This window comes from Petaurus breviceps, unplaced genomic scaffold (assembly GCF_028583685.1).
Source record: "Petaurus breviceps papuanus isolate PSGF00001 unplaced genomic scaffold, PetGlider_PUasm1.0 91067, whole genome shotgun sequence".
NCBI lineage: Eukaryota > Metazoa > Chordata > Mammalia > Diprotodontia > Petauridae > Petaurus > Petaurus breviceps.
The window spans coordinates 710741-725780 of NW_027187407.1; the positions used below are offsets into that span (position 1 = coordinate 710741).

At 38.0% G+C, this 15040-nt stretch overlaps 1 protein-coding gene across 3 annotated transcripts in view; it reads right to left on the reverse strand.

Annotated features, from left to right (window-relative positions):
• Positions 1–15040, reverse strand: part of GOLGB1 (golgin B1) — an 82915-nt gene that overhangs the window by 9380 nt on the left and 58495 nt on the right. For all 3 annotated transcript variants that reach the window (XM_069079637.1, XM_069079638.1, XM_069079639.1), the window contains exon 15: positions 7384–7562. In XM_069079637.1, coding sequence (XP_068935738.1) covers positions 7384–7562 — 179 coding nt within the window. The remainder of the gene's footprint in view (positions 1–7383; positions 7563–15040) is intronic.

A 15040-nucleotide genomic window follows, 5' to 3' on the forward strand; every position in this document is an offset into this window, starting at 1 on the left:
CAACAGAAAGACAATCTCATCCAGAGCTCTAAGTGGCTTATCCCCATCCATTAGATTACAACCTTCCTGAGGGCAGAGGCAGCACCTAGTTCCTTCTTTACATTCCCACTGGAAGCAAAATACACTGCACACAGTATGAGCTTAACACATGTTCACTAGGTTTATTTTGCTAAGTTTTCCTGGCTGCTCAATTTCTGATAAGATTATATTTTATAATTCTTTAGTGGGAGGGGAAAAGAACAACTGGTTCATTCACTATGCTCTCATTCATATGAGCTCCATTAGCAGTGACTCATACATATATAACATTTTTCTTCATGTATAAAAGATGACAGGATCAGCTTTCAACCAACTGACACTAACCTTTGCAAACAGGACTAATTTGAAAAAGATTGTTTGGAACACAAGACTGGTCTTTTCTATATTAAAAAACAAAGAGATAAACAATAAACCAACAGACCAAGGAAAGTAGAGGAGAAAGAAACTGCAAGTTGCCAAGATTTTTTTTTCAGAGTACACAGGTTGCTCTATCTAGGATATCTTTTGATCCTCAGACCTGCAACATAATTTTGGAAGGTTATTGGAGTGAGGTGGTAATATGGGGATTGGTACAGCCAAAGCCAGGAGAACACTTTTGTGGGAATTCCTACCTGTGATTTTATTAGTTCAGAGGACTCTTGGTGAGGAAATTCCCTCTAACAATCAATACCAATAACTGTTCTGCAACTTACAGCTTACATCCTAAAGAATGCCCTGGACGCATTTCATATTTTATCCCATGGGCTAGGAGTTTCCAGTCAATGGATTAATGTACAACTTTTTGTCACTAGTTTCTCAATCAATAGATAAAATTCCTCTTATATGAGATTCTTTTTCATATTATTTATATTTAATATAAGATACAGTAAATAGAGCTGATGCAAACAAAAAGGACCAGAAGCAAATCTGGTCACTCAGTCAATAGCGCAAGTACTTTAACAACAAAAAAACAGAATATGGAAAGCAGGGTCTGTGAGGCCCTCAGCTGCTGGAGGCCTCAAGATTGACCGTTGTGAATTTGTTGCTTGGGAACTTGGACAGACTCCAAGTGTGCCTGATTCTTCAGCTGTCCCCCCCAAAATGGCCCCAGCATGCCAAAAGGTCAGACAGTGGGAGGACAAAGAGGGCCGGGGAGTGTCAGTTCCCCACATGCAACCGTCATAGAGACAAGCCAATCTGTAACATTTTTTTTAGTGTTAAAAAGTGACCCTTGTAGTTCTTTCTTTCTTTCTTTTTGGAGGGGGAAAGGCAAGGCAATTGGGGTTAAGTGACTTGCCCAAGGTCACACAGCTAATAAGTGTGTTACTGTCTGAGGCTGGATTTGAACTCAGATCCTCCTGACTCCAGGGCCAGTCCTCTATTCACTGTGTCACCTAGCTCCACACCCCGCTTTTTCAAAGGTTGGGAGCTACCTCTCTATAAGTGTTAGGTTGCACAGAAAGTTTCTGAGTCGGGGTATGATACAGTTAGACCTATGTACTAGGAAGATTATTTTGGCAAATGAGGGAAAGAGTAACTAGAAAATGTAGATTATTGGAAGTAGATTAGTTGGCAGGTTTTTACAATTATACAAAAAAGAGGTGTCGTGGGCTTGAATTAAGGTAATGGCTATGTTAGTGAAGAGAAGGAGATGGATGCAAGAAATGTCGTGGAGGTAGAATTAACAGGACTTGGGAGACACTGCAGATGGAGAGGTGAGGTAAAGGGAATAAGACAAGCTTCAGTCACCAATAAAAACAAGGATGACAGAGAAGATTTAGGGGAGAGAATGAATTCAGTTTGGATATGCTGAGTTTGAAATGCTGGTGCAATATCCAGGTAGAGTTATCTATTGGGCAGATGGAAATGCAGTATTTTCAGGAGAGATTAGGGCTACATAAATAAATTTAGGACTTATCTAATTGAACCCAAACAAGTTGAATGACAAGAGAGAAAAGAAGAGGGCCAAGCAGAGGACTTTAGAGGACACTAATAGGAAGATAATGAACCAACAAAGCAACTGAGTAGGCAGACAAAAAGGAAGAGATTCAGAAGATAGTTTCTCTCTTTGCTGACTTTCAAATTACGTAACTCACAAATCTTCTCATTAACTACTACCTGGTCAGGATGAGTAGAAGGCTTCTCTTTGCCCCTCTGGCTTCCTCACAATTCTACATGTGTCCAGATGGGTTATCCTCATCTTCCTCCTTTCCCCCATAGGAATCTTAGACTCTGCTCCTGGGTCCCCCCACCCTGATAGGTAAGCTTTCCCTATTTTAGAGAAATGCAAATTAAAGCAAACTCTGAGGTTCCACCTCCTACCCTTCAGATTGACAAAGAGGAAAATCATAAGCACACTAATGCACTGCTGGTGGAACTGTGAATTGGTTCAACCATTGCAGAAAGCAATTTGGAAATACGTACCCAAAGTCATTAACTATCTATATCCTTTGACTCGGCAACACCACTACTAGGTTTAGGATCCAAAAAGATCAAATAAAAAGGAAAAGAACCCACATGTACAAAAATATTCATAGCAGCTCTTTTTGCAGTGGCCAAAAAGCCCCCAACCAAACAAACAAAAAAAAAACAACCCCAGAAGTCAATAGGTTTCCTACCTACTGAGAAATGGCTAAACAAATTATAGTATATGAATGAAAAACTACTGCAACACATGAAATGATGAAATGAATAGTTTCAGGGTAAACTAGAAGACTTTTATGAACTAAGAGGAAACAAAGCAGAACTAGGAGAACATTTTATATAATGAAAAATGATAGGGGCGGCCAGGTAGCACAGCGAGTAAGAGTACCAGCTCCAGTGTTGAGAAGACCTGGAGATCGAATCCCGGGCTCAGACACTTAGCACCCACCCAGAAACACCTGGCCGTGTAACCTTGAGCAAGTTTCTTAACCCCAATTGCTTAGGGGCAGCCAGGTGGCTCAGCGAGTAAGACCACAGGCTCCAGTGTCGGGATGACCTGGATCAAATCCGAGCTCAGATACTCAGCACCACACCCAGAAATAATAACTGGCCGTGTAACCTTGAGCAAGTTACTTAACCCCAATTGCTTTATAATAATAATAAAAAAAAGATATTTTAAAATATTGTAAAAAGACTTTAGAACTCTGATCAAAGGATTCCAGAGGACCGAAGACAAAATACACTACCCACTTCCCGCCAAAGGCATGATGGACTTCAAAAGCAGAATGAGACATACATTTCTGGATATGGTCAATGTGAGAATTTTTTTGTTGTGTTTTGCTGGACTAGGCATATTTGTTATAAGGGGTTTCTTTTTCTTTTTTACTAGTTCAATTGGGGGAGATAGAAAGAAAATGCTTATAAAATTAAAAATTTTTTTTAACAAAAAAAGAACACAAACTCTTAGAGAGAGCAGGGACTGTCTTGCTTATATTTGAAGCCTTAGTGCTTAGTGTATTGCCCGCAACACACAGTAACTGCTTAATCAATGCTCTATCTCACTAATTCTGCCTCTCTGCCATATTTCTCCAGCCCTAAATCTTATACTCTGAAAATTCCATGCCCAATAAAACCAGCATCCCTTATTTCCAAGAGTATCAAATCTTATAATAATGATATAACAGCTAACATTTATATATGTTATACATATATAAAACTATATATACATATAGTTATATGTGCCAGGCACTATGCTAAGTACTTTATGAATGTTATCTCACTTGATGCTCACTACAATCTTGAGAGGTAGGGGTTATTATTAACCTCATTTTATGGCTGAGGAAACTGAGGCAAATAGTGTCCAAATGCCTTGCCCAGGGTCATACAGTTAATAAGTTGTCAGAGGCTAAATTTAAACTCAGGTCTTCCTGACTCCAGGACCAGCACTTTATCTACTACACCATGTAGCTGTCATGCATGGCACTTTCTTGAATTATTTTTGTTTTTATCCTTTTCTTTCCTCTAGAAATTTAGTACAACAGCTCTTCTAAACTACCCTTCTTAACACACAAGCACTTACTGGTTAATGGATCTACTTAGCTTTAGGGACACTTTAAATGAAAACTAAACAGTTTTAAAGACAAGAGGTAAAAAATTTAGAACAGAAACCAAATAGGGTTTTAACTAATTTCATTCACTACACAACAAAAAAAGCACCTTTTAATGCCTAATCTACAAAGGGTTTGTGTATCTACTTACTCAGAGAAGAGGGGAAGAAGAGAAAAACAAACACTAGATGCCATTTTTTAGTGTTCAGGTGACATGGTTTGTGGCACAGAATGAAACCCTCAATAAAGACTAGAGATACCAAAGGACAAACTGGATTCCTGCCTTGGGGAAGGACTGCCTCACTTATCAACTAAAGCAATTTCATGCGTTTATGCCTATGATTTCACCGGCATAGGGAGCTACTGAATGAGGAAATTTCTTCTATCAATGGAGATCAGCGATTGTTCTGCAACTTAGAGTCTTAAAGTTACTTGCCCAGAACATTGAGGGTTAAGATTCTTGCCTAAGGTTGCAATACCAGCATGCATTGGGGCAAGACTTGAACCTACATTATCTTGATTCTGAGCCTGGCTCTCTCTACCCAAAATACCATCTTCTGTACATTAAAGATATACAGAACACAGAAACTGATGAAAGAAAATCAGGTAAATCATTAGCCATAAACAATGAGAAGCTGGTGATGGATTCACAGAATCCAGATAAGAGAAATGAAAGAACTGAAAAGCTCTTCTAGCCCAAGTCCCTCATTTGACAGATCACAGGATCAAATACCCAAACCGCTCCTTTCACAGAAAAGAAAACTTGAGGATCAGGGAGGTTAAGTGATTTATCCATGGCCATACAATTAGTAAGCGGCAGAGGCAGAATTTGAATCCAGGTCTTCTAATTCTAGAGCCAATGCTCCTTCCATTACAATACCACAAGCAAACTGAAGAACAGAGAGATGAAGTGACTTGCCCAAAGTCACACAGCTAATAAATTGCAGAGGGGATTTTACCTCAGGTCCTCTGACTCCAAATCTAGCACTCTTCCCACAGTTGCCTTTGGGAAGGGGATCAGAAGGCTGATGGAATAAGCAGCTCTCTGAATTAGAAAAAAATTTGGAAGTCATCTTGGAGGAGAGAAGGAAGGAGTTTTAGAAGCATACAACTAGAAAGCTATATACCCTTTAGCCCCAAAGTCTGAGGACTTGGGTGAGATGGTGCCTAGGAAGAGGTCAAAGAAGAGAAAGGAAAAAAAGCCAACAGACTAGGGATGGCTTTTTTTTTCTAGTCCATCAGCTCTTCTTTCCTAAATAGTTAAACACAGACACACACACACACACACAGACACACACACACACACAGATTTTCAGGTCTTTCTAAGGAAAACAAGAGGAGTATCATGTTGGTTTGAACATGACCTCAGGTCCTCCCTAGCTGGTCCAACTCTGAAGGTCTCTAGTTTAGTACTTAAACTGTGGGTCATGACCCCCAATGGGGTCATGTAACTGAATGTGGGGGTCACAAAAAATTGGCAATAATAAAAGGTTTCTGAACATGCCATGACTAAAAATTAATTCTAAATCAAATGCTTAATGAATCCAAGGTGTTTCTGGCAGTGCTTGCCCATGGTGCATCACTCAACTTCACTGCAGGTTTGGTTCTGAACACACAACATGCATACTTTGCACCATGCATGTCGTCATGCCACACAATGCCAAAGAATGCTGCCAGAAACACCATGGCTCAGATATTATGAATTGCAATGTTTTTACTGTACATACAAAATCATTAAATGAATTTTGGTTTGGGATTAAGACAGAATTTCCAACAATTTCTGAAATGGCCCTAAACATTCTTATGCCATTTTGCACTACATATATACACAAAGCAGTGTTCTCAGCACTATTATAAAATCAAAATACTGATCAATTCTGAAAAATGCTGAAGATGCTCTACATCCTGCAGTACCAAATATTCTGCCAAGATTTACTTCTTTATGTAAAAATAAACAAGCCCATCCATCTCTTTAGTATGCAAATTTGCTTTTGTCTTTAATAAATGATAACATTATATGTATACCAAAGAACTGCTTTAAAATAAATTTCTTTATGAGTAATGTTTGATTTGTATACTATTTTATATACCTACATGCCTGGGGTCACATAAAAGTTTCTTAAGCGAAATGGAGTTACGAGTAGAAAAAGTCAAGAAGCCCCACTCTAGTTGAAGGTGCACTTAAGGTAACTGGGGAGATGACAAAAGAATGACTTGATATGATTCCCATACTATTCTCTTCTATGATCTATGGAGACCAAGAAATTCAGAGATGGACATGAAAGATTTATCCTGAAAATAATCTAATCTCTTACAGCAACCACACAGATCATGGTGGGAAAACAAGTAGAGCTCAATGGACAAAAATCATATAGTTGGGAGAAAAAGAAAATAATACAGTCACAGTGGAACTACCTGGGAGTCACTAAAGTTCAGACTCTGAAACAACAGGCCAGAGACAGGCAGGTTCCCAGGGAGAACTCCCTCTGTCATTTGAAGTGCAACTCTTCATGCTGATCTGAATCTCAACTTTGGACTTGTATCTTTTGGCAAAAGATGTGTTTTCAGCTATCTAAGGAAACTCTTGAGGTTGGTACATTATTTTTTGTACAAGTAGGTATGTTGGCATAAAATATCACCTGGTAAAAATACACATCAGAAAACATTCACTTTGTAAAGTTTGCCTAAAGTCTATCCAGAAATATCACTTCCATGACATGTTCATCATCTCAAACTACATGTGTGAGTGCCCAACAAAAAATGCTGTGCCAAACAAGAATAACTTTCACAAGGTGCTGATGGGGTCATTGTTTTTCTGGATTTCTTGTGTTCTGATGACCTTTGTTAGAAATGAAATTAAGGGGCGGCCAGGTAGCACAGCGAGTAAGAGCACCAGCTCTAGTGTTGGGATGACCTGGGGATCAAATACAGGCGCCAACACTTAGCACCCACCCAGAAACACCTGGCCATGTAACCTTGAGCAAGTTACTTAACCCCAATTGCTTAGGGGCGGCCAGGTGGCTCAGCGAGTAAGAGCACCAGCCCCAGTGTCGGGATGAGCTGGGGATCAAATCTGGGCTCAGATACTCAGCACCACACCCAGAAATAACTGGCCGTGTAACCTTGAGCAAGTTACTTAACCCCGATTGTTTAAAAAAAAAAAAAGAAATGAGATTAAGAAACCACAAAGGACTAGTGGGGATACATCCCTTTTTTTCTGCCACGCACATAACACCAAACAATTAGTAATGGATTTATTACAAAGAAAAATTGTTGGAGTCTATGTGGAGGAGCATAAAAATAGCTCTTCTCTTTTAAATAAAAATTACCTTACCTGAGGTGTTGTAGCTCCTGTTGACAAGAGAGGTTTTCCTGCTTTAGCTGTTCATGGAGAGACTGATACTTATTTGTCTGTTCCTGAAACTCCTCAAGCTGAGACTTCAGTGGACGGAGTTCAATGTTCTCTTGGTTAATCTGCAGGTATTGCTGCTGTAGATTCTTTAACTCCTTCAGCTTTAACCAAAGGAAATGTAACAGAGTTAGGTTATCAATTTACCATTCCCAATGCAAACCAGTAACAAATAACAGCCCAAGTTTATCCTGGGTAAGTAAAAGAGGAGAGTCAAAAAGAGGTCATCTAACAGATTTCACTGTTTCATAAGCCACAATGAAATAAATGAAGTTAGGTTATCCTCACCTGGTTTGCAGTCACAGTCAATGAGTATTATGTGCCAATTCCCCACGTACTACTTTTCACCCTCTATTATCTACTTCTTCCTGGACCTCCTCCTCATAAACTCTCCTGGGACCCAAATCCTGAAATGACTCTAGAGCTACAGTTTTGAGCTATTCAGATTTAGGAGCCATAAAAGGCACCCCCAGGGGTTTATTCTGAAATTGAGAGAAATGGTGAGGCCCCTAACTGCCCTTTTGGTACTTTTCTACTTGGACTACTCAAGAAAAAGTATTTCAAGTAAATCCAGATTGCCTCTAAAGCAGTGAATTGACTCTAGGGGTTTTACCAAAGCTTTATAAACCACTCTGAGGGGTGTAAAGTATCCAGACCTAAACAAAGATGTTGCCTTAGTTATTGCCATCCCAATGATTTCCTGATTCTGGAAAAAAAAAAAGTCAGAATAAAGATCAGTACTGGCCTTGGCTTCCTGTCTATCTGCTTAGCAAGGAGGTTCAGTATTTGCTACCTAAGAAAATTGCTAGAGTCTTGGCCTATTCTTTTTCGTCAATCCTTTATATCAGTTAAGTAAAATTTATTTATATAAATTGTGATGATCACTGTCTTTTCAGATGTGTATGTTCTAAACAAATGTTGCCCTTGGCTTTGAGAGGTAGTATGGTATAGTGGAAAGAATGCTGGACTTAGAAGCATTAAGACTTACATTAAAATTCTGTCTAAGGTTTATGTGATTATAGGCAAATTAACTTAGCTTCCATGAGCCTCAGTTTTCTCATCTGTAAAATAGGGCTAACAAGTACACCTATTTTTTGGTTTTTATGAAGATCAAAGGTAATAATATACTTAAAAAGCCTTGGTTATTTTAAAATAGTATATCAATGTGATCTATAATTATTTCTTTACTCATTTCCCATTTTTCTGGCATCAACAATTCATCTAAATAGCATGGGTTGGAGCTTAGGTGACTCTACACGATTCCTTCTCATCTCTATACTTTTCTCTAATTTAGCCCTGATTTTTATCTTAGTTCTAGCAACCAAGGTGGTATGACTGCTCATAGATGATTCTGAAAGGACTCCTTTATTTGTAACCAGTCATTTCTTGTTAAGATTTTATCAGTTCCACTTTTTTTGTGTGATGCTGCTTGGTGATTTCATGATCACTGTCTTTCAACTTTCTCTGTGAAGACGGTATTCCAGATATAAAGGCTTAAGATACCTATGTGGTCTACATGCCTTCAGCTATTTTTTGTTTCTTTATCCTAAATCAGATTTTCCAAAATATTTTTAAATCACTCTCTTCTGGGTCCACCTTCAAATGGAAGTCATCAAATATCAAAGTATATGTTGATTTAGCTTGGAGGATTTTGTCTTTAAAGAATTTTTTTCTATTATTCATCCTTTACAACAGATGTTAGTACATAACTATAATTATTTTCAATGATGGACTTTTTGCTTTTATTCATTATAAGTACTTTAAAGACAAGATGACCAAGTGCCCCAGGAAATGATGTTCCTAGTTGCCTTTGTGTGCATGGTGAAATCAACTCCATCATCTTCACTGATTCTCCAAACAAAGCTCTAAGCCATCCTTTGATTTTGTTCAATGTATTTATGTCCTCTAGTTTCATCTTGTTAGGCTGTTAGTACTCCTATCACACAGCATGTCAACTTGATGGTTGGATAAGGATCTTACATTTAGAATACTAGAGTTATGCTAATGTTTTCTTTTCTGTCACTCTCTTACCATCACTGCGTAAGTACAGAGCTATACTTTTTATGGGTTACCACAGCCAAAGAATTCATCAACTTGTGGTCGACATACTGGTGACGAGCCTCTCCACATTTAGTTAGGCTGGTCATCAGACAGTACACACAGGACATTACAGTTACTATACTTGAAGCTTTTCTAACTTGGTAGAACGGCTAGAGCTTGGTTCCACTGGCATTGTCACTAAGAATGTACATCTCCACACCACCATGAAGAAATGAAGGACTTTTGTGGAGTACACAAAAGTGAATTATCTGTTATTTGCATAATCATGTTAGTAGCTTGGTGGGAGGGAAAAAAAAGTATGAGAAATGGTTCTTGTTCTCAAGAAACTTCATACTAAGAAGGAACACTGCATACATATAAAAATGTAACAAGACAAAACAGTATATAATAAGTAGCAAATGGGTGAAAATAAGTACTATAGGAGTTTAGGAGAAAAAGGGGATCACTATGGTCTGGGGTGGTCTGGAGGTACTTCACAAAAGATGAAGGTCTTGAGGTAGGCTTTAGAGGATGGATAAGAATCAGACAAATAGAAAAAACAGAAGTCCATTCTAATGGAGTAGAATGATGTATGTGCAAGGCATATCTGAAAAGACTAGCTGTTGTTTGTCCTTTATTTTCAAAGAGGAGCAATGATGTCACGGAGGGATTTCTTGACTCATGAGTGAATTGGATTTAAACGAGGCAGAGTTGCACAGTCATTAGTCTCACTCTCTTCCAGTCATCAGTCCAGTGGCAAGACAAAAGTCAAGATTACTGGCAATGGCTTGGGATGCAGTGGATGACCTTGGTGTCTTCCATGTCTAAGCTCTAAGTGCTCTACAGCACCTGCTTCAGCCATTTTCATGGCCAATGGAACAAAATTTTTCTCATCTGTCCATTCCACCAGGGAAAGGTCTTCACAGGGTAGACACCCCCCTAACTTGCCAATGAGTTTGAGATCTGTCACTTACTCTCAACCTGGTTTAGCCCAACTGCCAAGATAGTTTACCAGGGTGTGGCTGCTGCACATACTACAGCCCAATAGGTGAGAGTTGAGTGCCAAGTGGACACCAAAGGTGGATGAGCAGCCATGAAAAGGGCTCAAGCAAACCTTCACATCAGAAGGACTAGTCCTCCTTGAACACTCCACACATCTCAGCTAGGTGGTGCACAGTAGAGAAGAATGCCAGGACTGAAGTCAGACTCATCCTCCTGAGTTCAAATCTGGCTTCAAACACTAGCTGTGTGATCCTGGGCAAGTTATTTAACCCTGTTTGCCTCAGTTTCTTCACCTGTAAAATGAGCTGGAGAAGGAAATGGGAAACAACTTCAGTATCTTTGCCAAGAAAAACCCAAATGGGGTCATAAAGAATCAGACACAACTGAAAAATGACTGACTGAGAAGACCAACATATCCAATAAGGAGAGATAAGGCCAAGACAAAACTGCAAGGCTTGACTATAAGGTTAAGGAATATGAAACTGCATCTTTTAGGAAGTAAAAAAAGTTAACAAAAGTTTTATGAGCAGGTAAATGGTATGACAAAAGTGGTATTCTATGTAGACTAATATAGTCTGGTATGAAGGATGGATATAAAGCAAAGATACTAGATTCAGAAAGATTTGTTAGGAAAGGTTACTGTACTAATTTGAGTATTAGGTAATAAGAAGATTATACTAAGGCAAAAGCACTGGCAACAGAAAAAGGCCAGATGCAAGAAATATTACAAATACAGAATCAAGACTTCAGAGCACATCATGCTCTGGCAAAAGAAGAAACTTGCAACTCTCATGACATTTGTTTTTCTCTCACCTATGTACTTATTGTGTTCTAATGTCAGTTACTGTGATCTATGTATTTTTCTTATCTTCTTGATAAAGTTTTAAACTTTTTGAAGTTAGGGACTATATCCCATTTACCTTTGTATGCCCAACAATATGCAGCAGAGTATACAATAAATACTCAACAAATGTCTGTTATTTATTACTGAAGAAACTTTAAATATTAAAGTTTTGACTAAAGATACATGCAAGACATAAATGGGTTGAAACTTAATTAGAAGAGGATATATAGATATTCAAAAACACCACCATGAAATCTATGGATATACTCAAAAGTATAATTAAAAGTGAGTCTGAGGCAGGTAGGTGGCGCAGTGAATAGAGCACCAGCCCTTGAGTCAGGAGGACCTGAGTTCAAATATGACCTCAGACACTTAAGACTTACTAGCTGTGTGACCTTGAGCAAGTCACTTAACCCTAACTGCCTTACCTTCACCCCTCCAAAAAGAAAAAAATGAGATTTAGGCTGAAATAGATTGTAGTTTCAGATTGGACATATGCTGTGGATGATAAAGAAAAGAATCTACAAAATAAGAACATTTTTTTTCACCAGGATCCTGGCAAGTAGAATTTTTAAGCTTTCAGCATATGTCACATCTTAATTCAGTTTCAAAAGCTTACTTCTCTAATGCGAAATTCAATTTGGACTTGGCCTAGTCTTGCAAAGGTATTGAGCACAGACACAGATACAATAGGTAACATCATGTAAGTAAACAAAGTACAATTACAGAGGTGACCCAATGACAGATAAGGACCTGTTATGCTGGCTTATTCCTGTCTTTCATTTTTGTGTTACAGTGACCTGGAAGGGCCTTTAAAAGGTGTCCTGGTTTTGGATCTTGGCTCTTATTGAAAGTAGCATAGTTTCAGAAACTCTTTTCACTCTCTTCTTTTTAAGAAATTAAAAAGAAAAGAGAGAGAAACTAAAAAATATGGATGAGTGACCTGGCCAGCAAGCAAAAATTCCCTATATATTATATGAAGACATATAAGTTAACCTTTTTAAAGTTTAAAAAAAAAATCATCCCCAAATTGGAGCTGACATATTTGGATACAAAGCCATCCCTCTGAACAACTGACCTACTATTCATGCTAAACAGCAGTTAAAGCAAACATGAAGCTATTCCTACTCTTCTATTTTTATTTATCATAAAATGAATAGTGTCATAGCTTTTTTTTATAAGCTATACTATTTCCTTTTGTGCAGCATCAGCAAAGAAAAAATCTGGGCCAAGGGTATTTGTGATTCGTTAAAGTAAGGAGAATTGTAAGTGACTTATAGAGAATATATATGTTATTGCCAGTACCTATGGGCATCTATATTGGCACAAGTGCAAGTCAATCAACGAAAAGATGGAGAAATGTGGCCTAGGTGGTATAAATAGGTTGATTTATGAGTCAATATCAACTTACAAGGTCCCTAGTGGAGTCTCCACTTAGGCATCTGTCCTTGGTTACTGAGCTGTTCAATATTTTTTAAAAATGATTTAGATAAATCTTACTCAGGGATTTGGGTTTTTGAAATCAGCATTTATTGAAGTACCATATCAGGCAGTGTTGAGGAGAATAATAAGAGACAATGCCTACTCACCAAAAATCTACAATCTAATATTATGACTACCTTACAGTTAACTAAAAGAAAAAAAAAGTGTTTTGAGCTTTCTACTCTCTCCAGTATCTTAAGTCTTGCAATGCCACATGTTACTTACAATTTTAACAACAATTTTATCTGAATAGCCATTCAAATCTCAAATCCCTGGACTACTGCACCTGTCAAGAATTTCTTGAAGCGGGTAAGATACATACAGTCAACAGATATGCCAAGAAATATCTGTGAGATCAAATGTGCCAACTTCTTTCTTAGATCCTGTTTCCTTCACTTACTGCTTTCTTAAAAGACTTTCCAAGTCTCAAGATTCCAAAGCAACAAAGGGGTCAAATTGATTATTTTCCCCCAGTAGAGCCAATTTCACTTAGAATGCTTGACGACACAACTTCTAGAGCTTAATTCCTTCTAAAACATATGGCTTTCTAGCAACACTGTAAATGTTATAACATTTCCTTGCAGTTCTGGCCTAGCCAACTTACTAACATTTTAATTAAAAAATTCTTTAAATTATTCTGTTCCTTGCAAACACCAACGCGAGCATAAACAAAGAACTAAAAAAGATGACTGAATATGAGATCATGAATCTCCATTAAGAACTTGAGTTTTTTAAATTACATAATAAATCCAAACTATTAATTCCAAAGCTGTCCTACTTTTCTGTTTCCCTCTGAGCTTCTTTCTGCTTTCTCCTGTGCATTTTAGAATGCTTAATGTTCTCATCATTCTTTTCTTTTTTGCATCTCTATCACTACCCTCTTTCTTTCCTAATCCCTGCCCTGCTCCCCTTTCAAAAAAAAAAAAGGCCCTTTCAGAAAGCAGGCATAGACCAACATCTCACACTCTATACCAAGATAAGGTCGAAATTATGTGATTTATACACGAAGGCTGATGCAATTAGAAAATTAGGAAAGCAAGGAATAGTTTATCTGTCAGATCTATGGAGAAGGGAGGAATTTATAATCAAACAAGAGATACAGATTATGAAATGCAAAAACGCTAATTTTGATTACATCAAATTTAAAAGGTTTTGCACAAACAAAACCAAAGCAACCAAGTTTAGAAGGAAAGCAGAAAGATGGCAATTTTTTAGCCAGTGTTTCTGATAAAGGCTTCATTTCTAAAATATACAGAGAACTGGTGGGGGGGGAGGGCTTTTTTGGACATATTTATGAAATGCACAAATCATATTAAGCTCATAAAGACAGTCAAAACCTTAGCCAGCAGAGTCAGGATCCAACATGATTATAAAAGAGTACAGCTCACTGTGCAAAATCTAATAAATGGAATTTAATAAGGATAAATGTAAATTCTTAGAACTGGATTAAGAGGACTAAATCCTTGGCGTTCTAAAATGGTTCAATATCAGAAAGTCACATAGTTTAATCAGTGGAAATGCCATTAAAGATGCATCTGCTTTGCCAATAAATCCTAAGGACCATGAGGGCCTTTCTGACTTGAAGCCGAAACCTTCTATATGTGTTGTCTCTCCCTATTACAAAGTGAGCATCTTGAGAGGAGACTGTCTCATTTTTATATTTTGCACCCCCAGTGCTAAGCACAATGCTTTAAGTATAGCAAACACTTAATAAATGCTTTCATTTTCATTCCTGTAAAGGGAGGGACAGGGTCAGAAGTTTCTTCCACTCCAAGGAATGAGGATATGGACAAAAAGATGGCATCATGTGAGAGATCATCCAGTTAATAGTCAGAATAATACAAAGTAGAATCGTTCAGTGATGAGGGATACTGAGGCAGTTATCATCATAAGCTTATGCCGACATCAACAGCAGAAAGAGCTACTGTCTTTGTGGAGCATGTACACAAAACACAGCAGACAGTGCATAAGTTGCGTGTCAAACATGATTACCACTTACTTCTGGTGATACATACAAGGACAAGTGATAACACCAGAAGGAAACTAGAAAGCATTGTCAAGAATTATGGAAGTCTAGGAAAAATACTTATGACCTCAGAGGACGAGGCAGAGCTTTTCATCATTACTGCCAATCAAAGGCAGGGGAAATAGCCAATTTGGGAAGCAGGATTTGGATTTCTAAACCATGGTTTAAAATGTAGAGATGATGGAATC